The 22,411-nt window shown below is 38.1% G+C and overlaps 2 protein-coding genes across 3 annotated transcripts; one reads left to right on the top strand and one right to left on the bottom strand.

Moving 5' to 3' along the window:
* Nucleotides 1–543: 543 nt before the first annotated feature.
* On the top strand, nucleotides 544–1,709 carry LOC111918889 (protein BOLA2). The gene is made up of 3 exons (XM_023914506.3): nucleotides 544–732; nucleotides 1,266–1,288; nucleotides 1,377–1,709. Exons 1-3 carry the CDS (start codon nucleotides 670–672, stop codon nucleotides 1,582–1,584), a joined length of 294 nt encoding a protein of 97 aa, XP_023770274.1. The 5' UTR covers nucleotides 544–669; the 3' UTR covers nucleotides 1,585–1,709.
* Nucleotides 1,710–5,431: 3,722 nt separating this feature from the next.
* On the bottom strand, nucleotides 5,432–10,468 carry LOC111918890 (serine/threonine-protein kinase Nek2). 2 transcript variants are annotated; one of them, XM_023914508.3, is made up of 18 exons: nucleotides 10,281–10,468; nucleotides 10,075–10,116; nucleotides 9,633–9,697; nucleotides 9,314–9,421; nucleotides 9,070–9,136; nucleotides 8,749–8,814; nucleotides 8,526–8,572; nucleotides 8,380–8,425; nucleotides 8,195–8,275; nucleotides 8,061–8,103; nucleotides 7,935–7,984; nucleotides 7,776–7,857; nucleotides 7,648–7,697; nucleotides 7,454–7,527; nucleotides 7,302–7,353; nucleotides 6,794–7,222; nucleotides 5,664–6,256; nucleotides 5,432–5,590 (listed from the first exon to the last, which is right to left on the bottom strand). In XM_023914508.3, the coding sequence occupies exons 4-18, from the start codon at nucleotides 9,397–9,399 to the stop codon at nucleotides 5,575–5,577; spliced, it is 1,782 nt and encodes a 593-aa protein (XP_023770276.1). In that variant the 5' UTR covers nucleotides 9,400–9,421; nucleotides 9,633–9,697; nucleotides 10,075–10,116; nucleotides 10,281–10,468; the 3' UTR covers nucleotides 5,432–5,574. The 2 variants fall into 2 exon arrangements, with proteins under 2 accessions (XP_023770276.1, XP_023770275.1); XM_023914507.3 differs by lacking the exon at nucleotides 9,633–9,697.
* Between the last annotated feature and the right edge of the window lie 11,943 nt (nucleotides 10,469–22,411).

Below are 22,411 nucleotides of genomic sequence, written 5' to 3'. Positions count from 1 at the left end.
AAGACATATCTTACCGGGAAAGACTTATTTTTTGTGCAAATCAAACAGGCTTTCCGGTCCATTCAGACAAAAAATTTTGTTTGGACCTGGAAAGATGCGTATCAACGGGGCCTTAGTGATGCAAGCATAAATTTAGATCCATAATACTTTTGATAACGTATAAGACCATTAAGAGTGACATACTTGTAAGTGGTTACTAGTGACGAAAAAAACAATAATAATATGACATGAACGGTTTCAGGTAATGAATTTCAGTTTCGGTTTCGGTTTCGGTTTTGGGTAATTGGGGCTGGTATTATGTTTACCATCCTCAAACCTACAGAAATTTTCTAAAAACATACCAAACCCGATTCGGTCCCCGATTAACTGATCCCAACCCACCCCTAATATGTCGGTTTTTTGTTTTCACCATCGAGTTCGGTTTCTTTTGCCATCCTTAAACGAGATGATGTAAGATAGGAGTCCGCTCTTCGAAAATATTATCACTTTCTTAAATTATTTCTTTATTAGAACAAATTAATTTATACACTTAAAACTCGATATAACTCCTTTATACAACAAAATTAAGTAAAGAACGCGTAATTGGGACGCCGCCTGTATTCTCTTCTCACGCCCATTTGTTGATATCATCTCGTCGTCAAGAAAGCTTGAAGATTTTGAGAGAGAGTCATGGGGGTGTCAAAGGAGCAAGTGGAGTCGGCACTTAGGTCAAAACTGTCTCCTTCTCATATCGTAAGCACTTCCCTTCATTTACTTGTATACACTTCGGATTGCATCAGTCAATTTGTAGCATATTTATTGTATTTCATTTGTGATTTCGACTGTGCTAACTGCGTATGCGAAGAAATTACTTCGATTCCCAATTGTTTTAGTTGTATCTTGAAAACTGCAGTAGAGCATGTCGTATCTCTTCAATCCATGATGGTGTGCTTCCAAAACAACTTCTAATAATGATCCTAAAATGAGAACAAAGCGATACTGCACTCCTGAAAACTGAAAACCCTAAGCGTAAATCACGAAAATGAAGAGATTATGGTTGAACCAAGGAAGTAACTAAAGAACAACAACTAAGCATCAAAATTTCTACCCACTAAGGATCTGTTTGGTTGGATGGAAAGGAATGACAGAAATAGAATGGAATAAGTCATTACATTCCAGAGTCCTCTATCTTTCTTTTCTTTTTCTTCCTAGAAAGTAGAAACACATATATTGGTTTAAGTTTCTTTATTCTGATGATTGATATTTGAATGTTTTTTTATTTTCAGGAAGTGATTGATACATCCGGAGGGTAAGTTTGGAATAAAAAAAACAAATGCAGTCCATTATTTCTGCATATACCAGTTGTTGAATTTGGTGATGGTGGTGGTTGTTTTCAGGTGTGGTGCAAGTTTCCAAGTTGAGATTGTGAGTGAAGAATTTGAAGGGAAGAGATTGTTGGAAAGGCATAGGATGGTGAATGGGGCACTGGTTGAGGAGATGAAAGACATTCATGCCCTTTCCATCACCAAAGCTCTCACTCCTGATCAATGGAACATTAAGCAACAAGAATCTGCAACTTCTCAACCTCCTTCTACTACTACTTAATATTAATAATCAATAGTACTATTTTGGTTGCAATAATATTATCCTTCACATGTAATCTCTTGCTTATGTATGTGTCTTGCTTGACAAATTGTAATAACAAGTAGCCTGTAACATGGTGTGTGACATCTTGGGTTTTGCTAGGTATTTTCATCATATTTTAAGAGTTTATTTCAGATTCAAATATGCAAATTTTCATGATATTTTAAGAGTTAATTTTCATGAGTACTTGAATATGTTAGGAAGTGTAAGATTACTTAGGTTTGGAACTTGCTTCACTTATAAACAAAAGGAAACAAGTATGCAGCTAAAAGAAGAAAGATCAGAACAATAGAAAATTGCTTGAGTACTAAGCTTTTTCTAATTAAACGAGAATACAAAACTTTTTTTTTAAACATCTTAAACTTGTACCCTATTTATACTAGACATAATTGAATCCTAAACAAACACAAAAACTAAAACAACTTCTATATCAAGTTTCCTAAAAGATCTTATTTATACTAGATATAAAAAATCTTATAATAAGGAAAGTTTCCTATTAACCGTTTAATCCAACAATCACCCCCTTAATCGGTTTGATCATGTCACTCGTTCAAAACACTCCCGGTTCCTCTTCGATTAGAATCGCTTCTTCCTTTTTCTATTTATGACACTTGTTTTTATAGTGATCAAACTCACCACATTTGTAACATCTAACATGTCTTTTATCCCAGACACGTTCATTACCATCTCGACTTCCCGAACCCCCGACCTCTTCCCTGGTCACGTCCAAAGTCATCCCGATTTGAACGTCCATTGTCACAATGCTTACAAACATGTGATTTTTCCTCACTAGCCAACAACAACCCATCTTGAGTGTCATCCATTTTCTCGGTTCCTCTTATAGGCTCCTCGTATGCGTTCAATCTACCAACCGCTTCATCGAATAACATTGAATCCAACTCGAAACATTTCTCTATTGAAGCCACAATTTGAAGAAACGAATTAGGTATCGAATCAAGTAACCTTTTCACCAAATCGACTTCTTCAAGCTCGTAAACCGGATAATTTTGTTACAATATCATCGACCGTTTCACCCTCCTTCATGCACAAACTTTCAAGCTCTCTTTTTAACGTTGCAAGCCGAGCCGTTCTCACCCGATCCACACTCAAATACCGTGTTTTTAGCCCATCCCATACTTGCTTTGGGTCGGTGTAACTCGTCATTTGCAACACCATGTCTTCGCGTATTGCTTGAAACAAAAAAGGAAGAGCTTGTTTTGACTTCGTTTGATCAAATGTTTCACCTAACGCATTCAGTTCGACCATGTCCCATGTGCCGTGTGCATCCATAATTGACTTGATTTTGACCGTCCACACCGGATAATTCGTTGGAGTCAAAACCAAAACTTGATATGTCATCCAACCACCTTCTTTAACCAACGAAATCCTTTTCTCCTGAACCCCGACCTCTTTAATCAAGCTTTTTCCGAGAGCACTCTTCCACCGGACAACAAGACAAGGTCACAACTACCTTTACCGTCACCTACAAAAAGAACTGAATCAAAGCCACCCGCTTTGACGTCTTCCCGTCCGATTATTCTGCGCCTCCGGTTAGTCTCTCACAAACCCGATTAAGAAAAAACGGGGTTGCTTGTGATCAACCTCGAATCACACCCCCTTCAACGAAACCGCTCTAATACCACGTGTAAGATTACTTAGGTTTGAAACTTGCTTCACTTATAAACAAAAAGGAAACAAGTATGCAGCTAAAAGAAGAAAGAACAGAACAATAGAAAACTCCTTGAGTACTAAGCTTTTTCTAATTAAACGAGAAAACAAAACTTTTCTTTTAACATCTGAAACTTGTACCCTATTTATATTAGACATAATTAAATCCTAAACAAACACAAAAACTAAAACAATGTCTATATCAAGTTTCCTAAAATACATTATTTAAACTAGATATAAAAGATCTTATAATAAGGAAAGTTTACTATTAACCGATTAATCCAACAGTAAGAACTAAATGTGAAAGCCTCTACAACTTCAGCTATGGTATTGTCAAGCTCTATGGGGAACCCTCCACCGACTTCAATTGGATCTTCTAGATCATTTTGAGCATGCCTATTTTAGATGACTAGTTGGTTTTTATTATCTTTTTAATTATTGGATTTATGATTTTAATTATCATATTTAGGATTTTATTTATTATATTAGAGTTTGGAGGCTTAAGAAAGATATATTATTGTGTAATGGGTTGGGAATAATAAAAGAGAGATAATGCCATTCTGGTAAAAAGATTATGATAGAATGATACCCTCCACTTTAAGATGGTTTGCTTATTATATTTTCCTAAAAATAACTAATACTATTTTGCAGCTAAAGTTGAAGTATTAAACTAATCATTTACTTTTTGACCAAAAACAAAAGGTATTACTTTAGACCCCGAATGTAACCAAAGTAGGCTTCAACTCTTTTCATAAGGAGCCCCTGAGTTTGGGTTCCAATTCCTACTGTTGTAGGGTTTCTATGTTTTCACTTTGCAGTATCATGAATCTCAATGGGTACCCACTTTCAAATTTATTGTTTATTTCTTTTGTCATTTATTTATTTATTTATTTTTCTATAAAAAAAATAATGCATGCTTGTCTTATTATTACAAAATATGATACTGAAAAACGAAGATGTTGTTATATGTCTGGTGCATGATACCGATCTCCCAACTGAGATAGAAATAAGTCTATATATGATTTTAGAATTGCGTGACTCCGGAATCAACCACCCTTCAATCGGATCTTCTAGATCACATTTAGCATGCCTAAGTGCCTATTATAGAAGATGAGTTTATTTTTATTATATTTTTAATTTTCATATTTAAGATTTTAATTTTCATATTTAGGATTTTAATTTCATTTGTATTTGTGTGTTTTTTAACAAAATGTTTTTTATATCAAAATTATGAAGGTTTGGAGGGTTCAAAAAACGTGTTACTTGTGTAGTGGGTTGAAATTGATAGAAGATAGAAAAGAGAGATAAAGTTGATGTAACGTCTATGTGGCAATTCAATATATTACTAGTGAAATGGTAGTCACTTCATCATCAAACCATTCCATAAAGCTATAAAAATGATGTTCACTAGTGAAATGCCAAGGAAAAGAGAAAAACAGCGGGGAAAGGAGAGAGAGAAAGAGACACTTTCTTCTTTCTCCCGTGTTTACCGATGGAAATATCCTTTCACGTCAGCTTCTATGTGTGAAACATTTCTCATACCCTTTAGCCTAAGATGTAGTTTGTTTATTATATTTTCCATAAAACAATTAATAATATTTTGCAACTAAAGTTTAACTAATCATTTACTTTGTGACCAAAAACAAAAAGGTATTACTTTAGACCCCAAAGGTAACCAAAGTAAGTAGGCTTCAACTCTTTTCATAAGGAGCCCTGAGTTTGGGGTCCAATTCCTACCGCTGTAGGGTTTCACTGTTTGCACTTTGCAGTATCATGTTTCACAATGGGAACCCACTTTTAAGCTTCTTGATTATTTCTTCTTTTTTATTTATTTATTTTTCTAAAATGAAAAGTTCTTTCTACAATCCTAACAGAGTAACAGTTACTTTGTTTTATTTTGGTCCTCTGATTTTCACTTATTCTAAAAAAAGTTCCCCCCTATATTCCTTACAGTTGTACTTTTACCCCAAATGACAAGTCGCAGTCCAGAATTTAACAAAACTGATCAAAACACATAACTCTTTATTTAATACCATGTAACATGTTACGCACCAACCTTCACTTATTTTCAAGTAACAACTGTTTCCTACTAAAACCGAACAACATCAACATAAGTACATAACAAGAAGGCAACATGAAAGACATGCAAATTACAAAGATTAAAAATTAAAACTAAAAGTCATTACACTACATGCTCTGACATCAGCATCCGATACAAAAGATTCGAGAAATAATCCTACCCCCTCATCTATCGTATCCGTATCCAATTATCCAATTATCCAATTATCTTCTTCTACGACTACAATGTCCATGCATACAGAATCATTACAAAAAAGAAAAAGAAAAAAACATTTTAATATTTCATGACTTACTAAAATTGCTCCTCTTGCTTCGAAGTATTTTCCTTCAAGCTTTTAGTCAACCAAATAGCCGTTTCCCTAGGCGACACTTTCCCGGGTCCAAACGGTTTCAACAACACCCCAAGCTCTTCAAATCTCTCCTCTTGCAACAACCGCGCGCTAAATTCAAGAAGCCCTTCCAACGCCTCCGCCCGTTGCTTCTGCGATGACGTGTCGAACCGCCGCCGCCGGAGGTCCGATGACGTCCGGCTGGATGCTCCGGCGGTGGCGTTTTGGTCGGAGCAGTCGCTTCCGGTGGCGGAGTTGTTGCGGCCGGAGGTGGTGACCATGCATTTGTCTTTCATGATTGAGCGGTCACATGGCGGTGGCGATGAAGAGCCTTGCCCGGAGGTTAGGGAGGTTCTACGGGTCGGTGTAAAATGTGGGAATTCTACCATTTTGTCGATTCGAGGGGCGTTTACGGAAACGTCCATGGAATTTGTGTGGTGGAGGAAATTTGCACTTTTGAATGGCGATTCTTCGATTGTGGCTCGTTTTGGGAGGGGTAGAGACGCGCGTCTACTTGTGGGACCCGGTTGTTTTACCGAAGTTCTTGAATCACATTCCTACACAGACCGGTTTCAGTTCAGTTCAGTCCAGTTTTGGATAAAGTTTTAGTAATTAATATGATGAAAAAAGAAAACAAATATTACAATAAAATATAGTTCAACTTTTTTTTAATAATTTATAATTACAAAATACAAAAATAAAATGAAAAATGGAATAGATATGATAATTTTTCTTTTTGATTGTTCATACTTCAAAAGTCAAAAAGCCAACACACATGTTGTTGTCGTGTGGGGTTAAGTACGCATTCAAGGCAAGGACAAGTGTCAATATACGATTGGATTATTGGAGTAGAAAAAAGTACAAACCTAGAAGGGTTTACTATAGGCATGTGGGGGACCGGAGGACTACCAATGTGTTACATTGGGCCAACAAAAATAATTAAAAAACACCTAAAAGTATACAATAACTTAAAAAACCAGTTATAGAATAGTTTTAGTTTTTAACTTGTTAATTAAGGACTGATGGTTAGTCATCAGTCCTAAACTGGAACCTGTTGTTAGAACAGGTCCCAGATGGTAATATAAGAATATTACCGTTTCACGACCCTTGGAGAGGTCGGTTCGTTTTTTAGTAGCAGAGGAAGTGAATTTGAGATTCTTGGTGGAATTAGAAGCTTTGGAAGAAATATTTCTGGTAATGGGAGACTCTTCACATGTGCTTCCAATAGATAGTCTTCCCATTCTTCTTTGTAAATAATGAGGGGAATCTTGAACACGTTTAGTTGAAAAAGGCGAACCTTGATCACCTAAAGATATGCTTGGATTCAATGTTCTATCATTGCCACATGATAGCCGTCTTTCCCGTGACCTTGGACGAAGATAAACGGGCTCCACAAACCTTGTTTTTTTCATGTAGTCAGATTCGGGCCAATGGGAGGTTATGCTGCGTTTTGGACTGTTTAGTTTAAGGTTGACTTTTAGAACATAAGGCTGGAGGTGTTGATGCCTCAGTAGCTCTGCTGCCTGTAATATTTTAAAAGATTTTATTTATTGTATCAAATTCCTTTTTATAATATAAATATGATTTTTTTTTTATGCGTACACTTGGCCTTAGTTCCGGATTTTTCCGCAGCATGCTTTTCACGAGTCCCCGACTGAAACAAAATGATTATATTTTGTTTATTTGTGTATTATAATATAATGATGCATATTACATAATGCAAAATGGAGATAAAAAAAGATTAGTTGACTCACAAGGCACCAGTGTATTTGACTGGAAGTGGTGCTACAATTGACTTATTGATCTTGTTTATCAATGCTTGCATGTCCTGTTCAACAAGTTGAAAAAAAAGAAAAAAAAAAGATTATATGATTACATGTACTTGGATCATTGAAAATATTATCTCATTAGTTATTAAAATAGATATAACTTATAAGAGAACACTTACAAAGGCTTTAAATGCAGCCTTATGGGAAGTCATTTCATATATACAGCATCCTAGAAAAGAAATAATTAATAACATTTAGTATCATTAGTTAATTTATTTTAAGGTGAAATATATTAATTTAGTCTTACCAAGAGACCAAATATCTGATTTTGAACCATATGGTATATCTGCAAGAAGCTCAGGGCACATATAACTAGGAGTTCCTACAACCTGAATAATAATATATAAAGAATAAAACAGAATGAAACTCAAAAGCTAAGGATTTTTGTAAGAAACATATCACTTACAGATGAGGCAAGGTCATCTGAAGTCAACATCTTGGCTAGTCCAAAATCACCTGAAAGATGCATTTATTGATTATTCATCATCACTTACTTATAAATCAAGAAAAAGCTTAAGAAAACGATACTTACCAAGACGTATATCTTGATCTTTTGTCAAGAATATATTTGAACACTGTGAAAGGATAATCATCAGCAAACAAACATGAAAGATGCATTACATTACTACTGATAGTATTATTTTTTTTTAGTTTTTTTGAGCTAACCTTAACATCACGATGAAGAACATGATTCAAGTGTAAATAGTCCAGTGCCATTAGGAGTTGTACAAGCCACTTACAAAGTTTCTGCACAATACTTTGTTGTTTAGAATGTAATCTGAAAGAGGGGGGGGGGGGGGGGGGGGGGGGGGGGGGGGGGGGGGGGTATATGCACTCATGCAAGATTGTACCTCTTCAGAAAACAACATGCCATTGGCTTTTTTAATGGCTCCTGCCCTGAAAATAGAGGAAATTGAAACAATCATGTCAATGATCATTATAATTCTCTATTTGACAGGAAATTATAATTTGAAAGGGAAAGTTATAAAGTACTAACATGTCTCCACCTTCACAGTATCCTATAATAATGCACACATAGCATCCCTGCCAAAAGGAAGTAGATATAGGAACAAATAAAACTAAAAAATTAAGTCTCGTTTCAATTTAGTTATAATATATATGTATATTAGGCTTCAGGATGAGTTCAAACTTCAAACTGAATTAAAATGAAAACTATGACAATGGAACATGAAAAGAATGATAATATTTTCATTTTTTACCTTTTCAACCCAGGAATCTTTATACTCCACAATAAAGGGATTTCGCATTTTTGATATAAGCTCCATCTACAAATAGAGACTGTAGATTAGTTTGGACATTTTGAAAGTATTGAGGTTTAGATAGTCATCTTAAAATCATAAGCACATGAGAGATAAGATACCAACACATGGGTACATGTAAAGACATAGGAAGTTAAACAAGAATAAGAAATAAACAAAATACATAAACTCAGGTGCATTTTGCTATTTTAGGATAGTTGATACCCTCAAAAACAAAAATATGAAAAGATTGTAGGATGATTAGAAGTAAAGGATACCAACCTCCTGATGTGCAGACCTACGTGTTCTATCAGTTTGGCGAGCAAGTCGTATCTTTTTCAACACATACCTTAATATACAGAGAGTTACATGGAATTCAAGAAAACAATCAATATGTGTAGATGAAAATGCAACTAAGCATTCATGGAATAGACATACATACAAACATATTAAGATAATGGAGCAAATGTGCAGACAAACAAAACAACCAAATTACAAAACTTAGTAAATTCAATTACATTCTTACTTTTTTCTTTCATGTTTATGGCGTACAAGAAGGGCAGCACCAAATGCCCCCTTTCCAATTTGCTCAAGCACTTCGTATTGATCCATGTAGCTAGCAATGCATTTCACTCTGTCATATATACATAGTTATAAAACCATGTAAGTATACAATGTCTTGAAAACTACTTGTGAGGTTCAATATAAAGATCAAAATGTGAAAAGCCAACCAGAATGTGTCAGTGTCTTAAAAACTTGATGTGAAGTTAATTAGTATAGACAATCATTTATTAAAAACATGCTGTGAAGTTCATTCTACAACAACACTTTTTCCTTTCACCCACCATTTATAAAAGTCATAAGTACTCATTGGGAAAAACACAGTGTGACCATGTCCTTTATACTTGCTCTGAAATTATCCAAATTAATGAAACATCAAGAAATAATTCTCTGAAATCGTAATGATTCTCTCAACCACCATAAGTAAATATCAAAATGTGAAAGCAAGGGATAAAGTAACGAGAATGTGTATCTACTTCTCCTTGATTTACGCCACAATGCATTCAATTTACGAACTGTAATTGCGGAATGACGAATGAATCACACTATGAGATACTAAATTTGAATCTAACAAAAAGAGATCCAACCGAAACAAGCAACCAGCAAAGCAAATACCACGAATAATTGCATACAACCGGATTTCGAAACGGATCCAAACCGAATTAAGCACCATTGAACTTGAAATAAGAAATGTGATATAATAATAATAATAATACCACACAATACCTGGAAAATTAATCAGAGAAGGTGCAGCTCCAGGAACAGCAACTGAAAGCAAAAGACGAATAAGAATTCAACTTCAAATGCATCGTAAATCGCGCCGGAAAACAAAATTGAAGAAAAATTGAAGTAACAAAAGCTTGCTATTACTTATTATGCTGTATCAGTGACTGAATCGAAGTCAAAGTGAAAAGCAAGATTAAAGTATATACCTGATAAGGCGAATTTGAATGAAGTAACTGAAGCAAAGCAGAGAAGAACAGTGAAGATGAAGATTAGTTGCATCGGAGATGGAGAAAGTGAAATCTGAAGCCTGACATTTTGCACGGAAAGACTATTGAAAAATCAAGTGTTGATGAGAGGTTTCAATGGAGAGAGAAGGGTGTGGGGGGTGGGGGAGGGGGTAGGGTGGGGGAACAAAGCAGGCTATGTGTCTGCTGCTACGCTCGTCGTATATGAAAGGTACAGATTTTATTACACAACGTACACGTAACATAGCGTCATTTCTCTAGATCTTTTAATCACTCCACTATATCCATAACTCTTAAAAAAACTTGTGACATTTTTTATTGTGAAAAGAATCTTCCTTAAATTTACTTTTTTATTTGTAAATAAGTTATATAATTATAAAGTATGTTTAACCAAATGTAACATAATCAAATAATGATTCGATATTTAAAATAAAAGTTAAGTTTTGATAATCTGTTCTTTTACTAATAATTTAAATATGTGCTTATTAATTAAAATTAGATCATTTATTAAGTTAATATTATATTTTTTGGATTATTCAGGCATAAGACCTAAAAAGATGTTGACAAAGAAAGCGAGATTAGTGACTTAAATTACTTTTTGTCTCTTGTGCTAATCATTATAAAGTTAAGTTGATAATTATTGATTTCTCAGTTAATGTTGTACTTATTAAGATGTATTTTTTGGCCATTAAAGTTTTAATATCTTCTATTATTAATTCCGTTCAAAGTCCGGTGGTAAGCCTAGAACGATAAAACCATATGGTTAACTATTTTAATGAAACCAGTGTAAATATATAAAAGAAAAAGATACAAAAGATACTAGATGTTGATTTGTGTTGGATCGGATCGTATAAGCAATAAAATAGTTATAATTCTTACGATTGTTCCCAGCAAAATCGTATATCTTGATATATTTTCATAATTGTATCTTTACTAATACTTTATAAAATATATTTTTCAATATACGACATCAAACTATTACTCAAAAATTGATCATCCATTTTGTTGTGTATGTAACATCCAAATCTTCAGGTATGAATTTAAAGCTTATATATGTATTTTCAGGGCAACTCGACGAGTTGGGAGGTGTCGACTCGTCGTGTAGAGTCATGATGGCCGCGCATTTTCAAGGTCTACTCGACGAGTTGACAGCTGCTTATGAAACCCTAATTTTTTGGGTTTTACACCCTATTTAAAGAACTTATGACTCATTCTTGGCCTCCATTATCGTCCCCTCAGTCCAGAGAAACCCTAACTTGTGCCTCATCTCTCATTTTAAGTGTGTGTGAGCTTGGAGTGTGATTTTTGGTGCTCTTTTGGAAGGAACTTGAAGCTTAAAGTGGATTGATTCGGAGGAAGGCTTTAGATCCGGGATTTTCATTGTTGTTGCAGTCATTCTGAAGTATAAAGTCGATACCTTGACCATCCATTTGCTAGATCTCTTCATTTGAAAGTCTATGGCCATTATTAACATATTTTGGGACCATTCTGGGATTTGAGCATGTTATGAAGCTATGACTTTAGATCTGGACATCTCATGGCCTCCATGGACTTAAAGTCACCAACTTTATCAGGTCTTGGCCCTCCTTCATGCTCTAAGTCCCTTAATAAGCTTGATTTTAGTGGTTTAGCCTCTTGATGCCATGCATGGACGTAAAGTTAGCAACTTTACGTGGTAATTCAGTTCTAAGGGACCAGATCTATGGTTTGTGGCACTAGATCCGCTTGGGAATTGGCTGAATGCTTTAAGACTAGGAGAAACTCGACGAGTTTCCTAGTCAACTCGACGAGTTGAATCGGGTCTTCCCTTTTTCTGAATACTGTAGAAACTCGACTAGTTGTTCTAACAACTCAGCGAGTTGGTTCGGATTTTTCTCGTTTTCTGAAGTACTGAAGGAACTCGACGAGTCGATAAATGCACTCGGCGAGTTGGGTCAACATGAACTGTTGACATTGGTTATTGACCTTGACTATTGACTTTGACTTTGGCCATGGTTGACCAAGTTTGACTTTGAGGGCATTTTGGGTATTTGGAGGTTTTGATAGAATGGTTATATGGTGGTTGTAGGCTGTTGAGTCCGGAGCTGAGTCTTGGAGTTGGATTTTATCAGTTCAGCATTACTTGAGAGGTGAGTTTTCCACACTATACTTGTGGGTTGAAGGCACCAATGACGGCCCATCAGATTGATATTTTGTTATGCATGTTGCTATGATATTATGATCTGTTATATCGATATCCTAGTAGATAGGATGATACTATGCTTAGTGGTCTGATAGATCTGTTTGGTTTCTTGTAGATTGTTATATGATTATCTGTTATATGTGCACATATTTGATTGGTGGTTGAGGCTTATCTGCTTTGTGCGTAAGCCAAAAGGTCGGGGCATTCCAACCCGATGGTTGTGGGCCGAGGGTATTCCATCCTGAGGATGATTAGATCCATAGTATGTTGGCATTCCAACCCGATGGTTGAGGGTCGGGGGTATTCCAACCCGAAGGTTGACTAGACCCATAATATGTTGGCATTCCAACCCGATGGTTGATTGGGCCATAGTATGTTGTTATTATATGTGAGTTGTTATTGGATTGGTATTCTGGGGGAACTCACTAAACTTTGAGCTTAAAGTTTTGGATTTTGTTTCAGGTACTTCAGATGATCGCGAGAAGGATAAGGCTTGATCATGCACCTCATCGTATTTTATGTTATGATTTATGGGATTACTTTGATGACAAACTATTTTGAAAACAATTTGTAATAAATGGTGGTTTTGGATGTTTGAAAATGTTTAAAAATTTTATGAATTTTCTAGATGTTACAAGTTGGTATCAGAGCCTTGGTTTGAGCGAATTGGAGGAACACTCATATGAATCCAATCTCAAACTAAGGAAAAGATTTTCAAATGGTTTTTAAACTACTAAAGGAGGATGCGATGTGTACGATCAGCCGGAGCCAGAAAGTAGACCCCAAAATACCATGTTATTTCTTGATGCTATGATATGTTAGAACAACATGCTAGTATAGGCTAGCGATCTTCAGAAATTACATGATAGAATTTTCTGATTATATGATGCCTGATAGCCTAGGACCTTTTCTTTATGAAATTGACATCATTGCTGTAGTATCTTAGTGTATGTATCACGGTTATATATAACTAAGATCTTATAGCCTGAGAATGTTTGGTTTGGCCTTATTTCCTGTTCTTATTTGATGAAGGGTTAGGGTAGGATCAGATATTCAAAAGTCTATAGGTCCAGTGTTATGTATGATTAGTATATGCGAGTGTTGTAAGGTTGGTGAAAGTTTCATGGTTGAGTGGTTTGAGGTCAGTTGGCCAGTCGTGAGATGTTTAGTTTCCTCTAAGAGTGAGGACTGCATGTTCGGTTATGCTTATGAGTATTGTTATGGTGTTATGATGATTACTCAAATCACAGGACTTGTATGTATAACGAGGAAATCACAACCCTAGGGCTTCGTTGGGAGTTGGTTCCCCGTTATGTATGTGAATTATCTGATATATTCCTGGTGTATTTTCAGTATGGTGGTTATGAGACAATTCGAGACCGGACCTGGGTCAGGACCGGGGACTGGCAGTCAGGATGTGCCAACATTAACAGAGGACCGTGTCAGGGAGATCATCCGTGAGGAGGTGGTTACTATTTTATAGGGTCAGATTTCGGAGATGTTTGAGTCTATCAAGACTGCGATGATGGAGTTCTTTGAAGATCACTACGCAGCCATTGCCGAGACTGTTGTTGTTGCAGTCGTGACAGCTGCAGGTATTGGGTCAGGGAGGGCTTTTCAGTAACCGGGCTTCGATAATACGAAGCCCCCAACTTTCGATGGATTTCAGGATCCAATTGTGGCCATGAGGTGGCTATCTGATGTGGAGGGGTGCTTCTTCACATGTTCATGTCCTGCTGACCAGAACTTCAGGTGTACTCTGAACCTTCTGAGGGTCGGAGCCAAGGATTGGTGGAGGCTCGCTACTAGTTCTTACTCTACTAAGCAAAGAGTTGCCGTTTTTTGGGAGCAATTCTTTGAGATGTTCCATTCCCATTATGTGCTACTGGTAGAGAGGGAGAGATTGGCCCAAAAGTACCTCGATTTGAGTCAGGGTACTGAGTCGGTGATGGAGATCACCAAGATGTTCACGTAGAGAACTATGTTCTGCCCTGATTTTGCTACATCCGAGCAGGCTTAGATGGCCCGTTACTTGAGCATGCTCAAGACGGAGATCAGGCAGTTTGTTTCCACTCAGCGTTATGGGTCATTGTTAGAGATGCAGGAGGCCGCCAAGAGGCGTGAGATTGAGATCGAGTTACAGATTCGGGAGGTGAGAGCAGACCCGGCACAGTCGCAGCCTATACCGAAGCGGTTTAGGACCACTGACTCTAGGGCGGGAAGTCAGAAGGGTCGCACTTTTGGGAAGTGCGGCAAGGTGCATGATGGGGTTTGTCGATCTTCTTCGGGTTGCCACAAGTGTGGCAAGCAGGGCCACATTACGAGGGATTATAGACAGCAGACTCCAGCTTCTAGCGTTAGACTTTGTTATCATTGTAAGCAGGTGGGCCATATGAAGGCCCATTGTCCTGTAACGACGTGAAAATTCAAAACATTTTTTTTAAATGCATACTCTACATAACATCTTGTATAAAAATCTCTTTTATTCAATTACAAAGCACAACTCCATTAAAAATCCAGGATCCTCATAACTCTTTCTCTGGTGTGTACAATCAAGCCGGTGTCGTCCCGCGATTCTGAGAGGAAAACCTGAAACACATAACACATAACACGGTAAGCACGAAGCTTAGTGAGTTCCCCAAAATACCACACATAACACATACTAGCCACTCGAGGCTATAACTCTGTGGTGTGACATCCCCAATTTCACGGCCAGAAAAGACCGATTTTGTTTATGCTTTATAAAATCAGAGTACCTCTTTTAATAAAAATGTTGCGAAATTTATTCCCAGTAAAACATGATAAATACGCTATCAAAGCATTTCCGAAGAAAAGTATTTTAATTCATTTTAAAATATTTGGGATGTCATCATCAATACATAAACATAAGCATAAACAGAACTTAAATTCATTATCACTAGTGAACTATATCTCTTTTAAGTCTCTCAATGTAATGTGACTTCATCTCAACACCTGTGATATAAATAAACTGAGTGGGTCATGTTGGGAAACCTGGTGAGTACATAGGGTTTTCAACCCACAATAATATAATTATTATGTTTAAACAATTAAACAATCAACCCAATTATCCATCCCCATTATCTTCTTTATTCTTAAGGATTTACCCTAAGAATCAGCTATTCCTCGTTCATTTATTCCTAAGGATCATCCTAAGGAATTGGCACGAAGTTCATCGTTGCCACGATTTACACAACAGGCACTAAGTCTACATAGTCGCCAGGGCTTAGGCACTAAGTCTGCATAGTCGCCAGGGTTTAGGCACTAAGTCTGCATAGTCGCCAGAGTTTAGGCATCAAGTCTGCATGATCACCAAGGTTTAGGTATCAAGTCTGCATGATCACCAAGGTTTAGGCATCAAGTCTGCATGATCACCAAGGTTTAGGCACCAAGTTTGCATGGACGCCAGGGTTTAGAGTACACCGGGTGAACACATCATTCACAACACCTACAGGTTGCGAGCCTGCTAGTGTTCCACTGGACTGTCTAAAATAGTCCATGGTTGTCATCCATACTCTGCTGAATGAAAGGGCCATCATTTGGGAAAGGCTTCTCACATCATCCACCTCTCACCCTCACCTTGTGGTCTATAACACCTCTCAACTCATCATCCAACTCATATTCCATCTATTACATCTACCCATGTTTTACCCCAACATTATCGTAGATATAAAATACATATACAGTTTAAATCATTTAAAACATGTATACAATCGTTCATCTAGCATAGACAGCAAGTACTCAGATAATATGCACACATAGCACGTAATTTATATAAAATACTTCATATCTAAGTGTAAGATGAAAGTAACTATGCACTCACTTGATTAGGTGGTGATTCCGAACTCATACAACACTTCGTTATCTCAAAACAATTTTACTCGACAAAACCTAGTATCAATACCAAGGGTTTAGTTTTTAACGTTAACCGCGACTAATTAATAGTCTAGCTATTATTACTATTATATAAGCGTTAAATAACACTCAATATAACTCATAATAATAACCCAAATAATTATTTTGAGGTCCTAATAATGTTACTATAATTAAATAAAAGCTATATTAAATATAGTATAGGCGTAGCTCACTTACAGCGGGTTTTTATTAAAAACTGGGCTTCGCTGGAGCAGCGTTTCCGAGCCGAAAGCTTTTCTTCTCGGAGCCGTCGGGCGCTCTGGGGCTTTCTTCTCGTGCTAGGGAGGTTACCTAGACTTGGTAGGGGTTTAGGGAGGCTAGAGAGAAGTTAGAGAGAGAAAGAAATGCTTATGGTGTGAAGAAATAATGAAGGGTTCACCCTTTATTTATAGAGATTTTATAGTAAAGTAGCCGCTAAGTTTCGTCTGTATCTTCCACGTACGAGCTACATTTTATACGTTCTTTATATCCAGGCATTGGTATTTACGAGGACTACAACTTTCATTTAGACCTCGTCGGCTAATTCTCCTTTTATCTCAGATTTACAAAAAACTGTATCGTATTTATCGCGCTCGAATAGTAGCGACTAAGCTTCGTCCATATCTTTCGCATACGAGCTCCATTTCTGACTTTATTTATATCCACGTGTTGGTATTTACGAGTACTACAACTTTCATTTAGACCACGTTGGCTAATTCTCATTCTATCTCGGATTTATAAAACTGTATCGAATTTATCGCACTCGAAGAGTAGCGACTAAGCTTCGTCCATAACTTTCGCATACGAGCTCTGTTTTTTACTGTCTTTTTATCGTTTAAATCCTATTAACGATATCTTCATTTCTCGTTTAGATTATTTTGGCTGAAAATCGACCGATCTAAAATTCGAATTTTCGGGTTGTGCTATGCTATGCTAAATCTTAGAAAAATCATAACTTCCTCATACGAAGTCAGATTTGGGCGTTCTTTTTATGGACACTCTTGGTTTAACATTTTCTATGAATTTTGTTTAGATCGTTAAGGCTAAAAGTCACTCTATCGTAAATTCACTCTTTAGACTTCCCGGTGCCGTGTCGGTTCCGTCGCGAAACTTCGACGGGTCATAACTTCTTCGTTATAACTCGGATTTCGGTGCTCTTTATATGTACGGAAACCTTGTAACATATACTAAAACTTGGTTAAGATTATTTATTCTAAATAATCTTTTTCCGAAAAGTCGTTTCGACCCCTATTATCTCTAAATTGACTAGCCCGGATCTACGGGCGTTACAATTATCTCCCCCTTAGGATGATTACGTCCCGAAATCATCAAAGAAACAGGGCTCACATGGTAGGCTACCCAGCCTACCCTCACAATCACTCGGAATGGACCAATATACTAGGTCCCAGCTTGCCCCTCTTTCTAAACTGAATCACTCCTTCCAAGGAGATACCCTCAGGAGTACGAAGCCCCCGACCTGGAACTCGAGCTTTGACCGTCGTCTATCCGCATAACTCTTCTGAAGGCTCTGGGCCTTCAGTAACCTCTGCCTAAACTGCTGAATACGCTCAGTCGTCTGAAGCACAATCTCTGTACTACCCATCACACGTTGCCCTACCTCTCCCCAGCAAATGGGAGTCCGACACTTCCTCCCATACAACAGCTCATAGGGTGGCATACCAATGCTCAAATGATGACTGTTGTTATAGGAAAACTCAGCCAAGGTAAATTATTGCCCTCAAACACAAGGGAAAAACCATACTCGTTCAGAAGTGTCCTCAGACATCACATTCGAAAGCCCAAACTTTGTTTCTCGTATCCCTTTTCAATACTGGGCACTAAGTCAACTCTTGACTCCACAGTTGCACCTCCAAAGGTCACCCATAACATGCCCTGAAATGTCTCACCGACTTCCTTCTTACACAACAATCTCGGCATGGTGACACACAAGTCACGAAGCTCTATTTACCCCAACAAATAACACACACCCACTAAATCATTTCACTCTCGACCTCTGTCGAACACCACTCCCTAGATACATGCGCCTCGCGGTACTTCCTATACCCAAGTGTTGACCTACACAGGTCTAAGGCATTAGCTGGATAACAATACCTCTCAACTTGGGACCCATCTCAGGATCTAGAATCTCATCTCGCCTACTCAAGGCACCACTAGAGCCAAACTCAAACTCGAGAGTCTGGTCCGAACCAGAATTGGGACCACCCGCCCTTATGATCCACTCAACCCATGACTCATGACTCGCAGCCCATGCGTACGTCACTACCCCGATTCCTTATGATTATGATTACCACACCTTAACTCTGTATATAACGATCCCTGATCATTAAGGAGACCACAGTCTCGCTCCTGATCCGAACATCAGGTCCCCAAAAACTCAATAATAAGGCTACCCAAGCCTAACACTCCTTTGTGGCATGCTCTGACTTGCGAATAATACTACTTCCTGCAGTACCACGATACCCTCTTGCTGACTAGTGAATACTACGGCTCCCCGCAATATCACAAGACCCTCTCACTAACTAGTGAGTACTACGGCTCTCCGCAGTATCACAACACCCTCTCACTGACTAGTGAATACTACGACTCCCCGCAGTATCACAACACCCTCTCACTGACTAGTGAATACTATGGCTCCCCGCAGTATCACAACACCCTCTCACTGACTAGTGAGTACTACGACTTCCCGTAGTATCACAACACCCTCTCGCTGACTAGCAGCGCTCCCTCATATCATCCCACAGTCTCATGCTCACGTTAACACCACACTGCGTCCTCTAACTCATGCTCCGCGGACTATCATATATATGTACCTGATGGTGTGCCTAGGGCAGCACAACAGAGTCGCGTTCAGGCCTTAAAGCCGGGTACACCAGCCAGGTCCAACCCAGCAGGCTCAGTGCCCGCTGGCGCCACCGGGAGCAGAACGCCCGGGCGGAAGGCTCGCGCCCGCCAAGTGACGCTCTGTGCTCCAAGACAAAAAGTACGGTCAGCGGACAAACAGTGGGATCAGAGCATTACCATCAGAGCCAATGAGGGCGCTCTAGAGGTTGAGGGCGTATGACCCTCCAATCAGCGCCTATGATCCTGTCTCCCCAAAAAATCGATCATGTCTGGTACGGACCAGGCAGGGGCGCTAGGTATAAAAGGATGCATTCTCAGACTAGCAAGGTAAGTTCTCTGGCCCTTCTAGAGAACACATACACAAACCCTAAATCATCCTCTAACTTGATCGTCGGAGCATTCTTCCGGGAGCTCCTCCCGGAAAACGGCTGACGGCCTCTGTTCTCTATGATTTTGCAGTAGTAACTAGGTAACCAGGAGGAACCCAACCGAAGTACAAGCAAAGTCCTACAGGGAACGAGGTTCCATCAGTACCCACACTCATCCAACTTACGCATCATAATATCTGACGACAACCGACATAACAAAACACCTTTCCCTGATGCAATCCACCTTCTTAAATGACCCCTCTTGATGTCAATACCCGAAGGGCTCCCACTGGAACCGTAGATACTTATATCACCACTTGCCGCCTTAAACTCACGACTCTAAAATAATTCGGAATTCAGGGCATCACACTCGGATACCCCAGAAACACCATCGCAGAACATCACGATGTCCTGCCTCAACCACCTGTCCCATAATTACGGCACCATACACGAATACCTCAAAGCATTCCTTTAGGATATCATAACTATCCTTCATTTCGCATAACGTGAAACTTCGGAGTATCCCAACTCTCAAACGAAGCACTGACAAATCGATAATGACTTGGAACATGAGGACAACCATCTGAAACTCCCTCCTCTATTGCTCAAAACTCATGCAAGAATACACTGACCGATCCTAGGGTTGGTCATCTCATTTCATATCTGCTCTTCCCAAACTACATATAACAGCCCATACATCGGACTGGAATTTCCCAACCGCCGAACTAACCTTACTAGCCAACCACCTCGAATTCACCATTTTAACCTTGAAGGATTCCTAACCACCACAAGGTCTCCGACCAATGGCCACTTGCCGTGGGGACACTCATCCTTTCTCAAACACGTACCACATGCACTATCTCGCTCTGCCCTCTCCTTGACCACCAATAACCCTAGTATCAGGAATTCGCACCGCATGCCTCTCTATCCAGTACTCTAACCGCTCTTGAACAATTCTCTGATCTTAAAGTACCCGGTTCTCCCCCACTCAGGGTTCGATCCATCACCGATTTGGTTTGCCAACAATCTAACTGATATTGCCATATTATACTTATTTTTAGGCAATATTTAAGTACATTTTTATTAATAAATTGATAATATGTTTAGAATAATGATACTTATGACTTTAAATTGTTATTTTCAGTCAATATAAAGGATTTTCAAAAAGAGGGACCAAAAGTGGCAATATGTGGAACATGGGAGGCTTGAAAGACAAGAAAGGAATAAATCCACGATAAATACTAAATCCACGATGTGGCAAAGTCGGCCATGACATGGCATGGGGTTTCTAGAAGATAGACATCGCGACGCGGAGGATTTCTTTGGAGGATACGGATAGCTTGAAGCCCACGGCGTGGCGCGGGTTTTTGGAGATTATTTAAGTTCTCCTGATTATTACAAAAGGAAGAAGCTTTTGGCTGAAGAAAAGAGTTCCAGGAGACGATTCAGAGCAAAAGAAGGGTTCTGGAAGAAGGTTTTCAACACCAAAAAGAATAGAGGTTTATATTTTAGTTAAATAAGAACATGTCTTTCATTACTTTTAGCTGTGTTGGTTTAGTTGCTATGATGACCAGCTGAATCTAGCTACTCTTGTTTAGCTAGATGAAGTTTTAAACTTATGAATAGTTCAATGTTTATGGATTAAGTTTAGTTGGTAAAAAATTGCTTGTGTTTGATTTGTATAACCCAGCATGCTATTATTTGTTTTTCTAATTGCTTGATTGCATGTTCTGTGTAGCTTAGTGACCATTAAACTGCATGAACTTGTTTACCTAATGATTTAGTGAACATTGAATTGTTAGATCTAGGATTGACCAATCTTAGTTAGTAATTAGAATAAATAAAGCCTAGCTGTGCTAGAGAACGTGTATTGTGATCACAATTGCGTTTATACAACAAATCTTACATAGCATATTTACATTCATAATTAGTTCTGTGTTTAATTATGTGTGAACATACATGGTTTGACATGAATTAGTTAGTTATTGGTAAGTTAGAACTAAATTACTAATACAACTAAAAACCAACTTAATAATCCGTAATCATTAGCTAGCCATAAGGGAGAAGTGGATTCAAACTAAACAAGAGTGTGTTTTTATTTATTGAATTTGAATTAAGTTCATCTAATCTTGTAAAACCAGATAAAACCCCTTTTAAACCTGTTAATAAATTAGGTTAATTTAATAGTAAGTAAATTAATTAGAACATCGTTCCCTATGATCGACACCCGACTTACCCAAGCTATATTGTAATCTGACTAAGTACACTGCTTATAAGTGCATAGTTAGTTAAGTTTGTTAGGTTATAAATATTAAAATTAATGAGTACTTTTGTGCACATCACTAACCCACAGACTGTTTTTATCAATAACATCACACCTACTTTTGGAAGGTGATACGCAATGCTTGATGATCTCCCTGATGGAGGTCAAGCAATTCCAAATACTCCGAATCTACGATGAAATCCTCAGAAACTTCTCATCATGACTTCCTCTAGTCATTCAGAATCTCGTACCATTCCATTACCGGACATCTCAACTATCCATTCGTAGCCCTGACTCTCAGTCTGAAAATAACGAACTAACATATTCCTTATCCTCGACTCTTCAACCATCATTCCATCACGTGGGTTGTAATAAGAGTGGATTCATCGTTACCACACTCGATACTCATCATAGAAAATAAGTGCCACCGCCCTAATATCCTCTTCTTGATCGTCTGCTGCTGCAGCTAATACATGCCCTACTATGCTCAGATAGCGTGTATCTT

Source organism: Lactuca sativa, chromosome 2 (genome assembly GCF_002870075.4).
Source record: "Lactuca sativa cultivar Salinas chromosome 2, Lsat_Salinas_v11, whole genome shotgun sequence".
Taxonomy (NCBI): Eukaryota; Viridiplantae; Streptophyta; class Magnoliopsida; order Asterales; family Asteraceae; genus Lactuca; species Lactuca sativa.
Note: the sequence above shows the minus strand (reverse complement) of the source record. Positions and strands in the feature narration are given on the sequence as shown.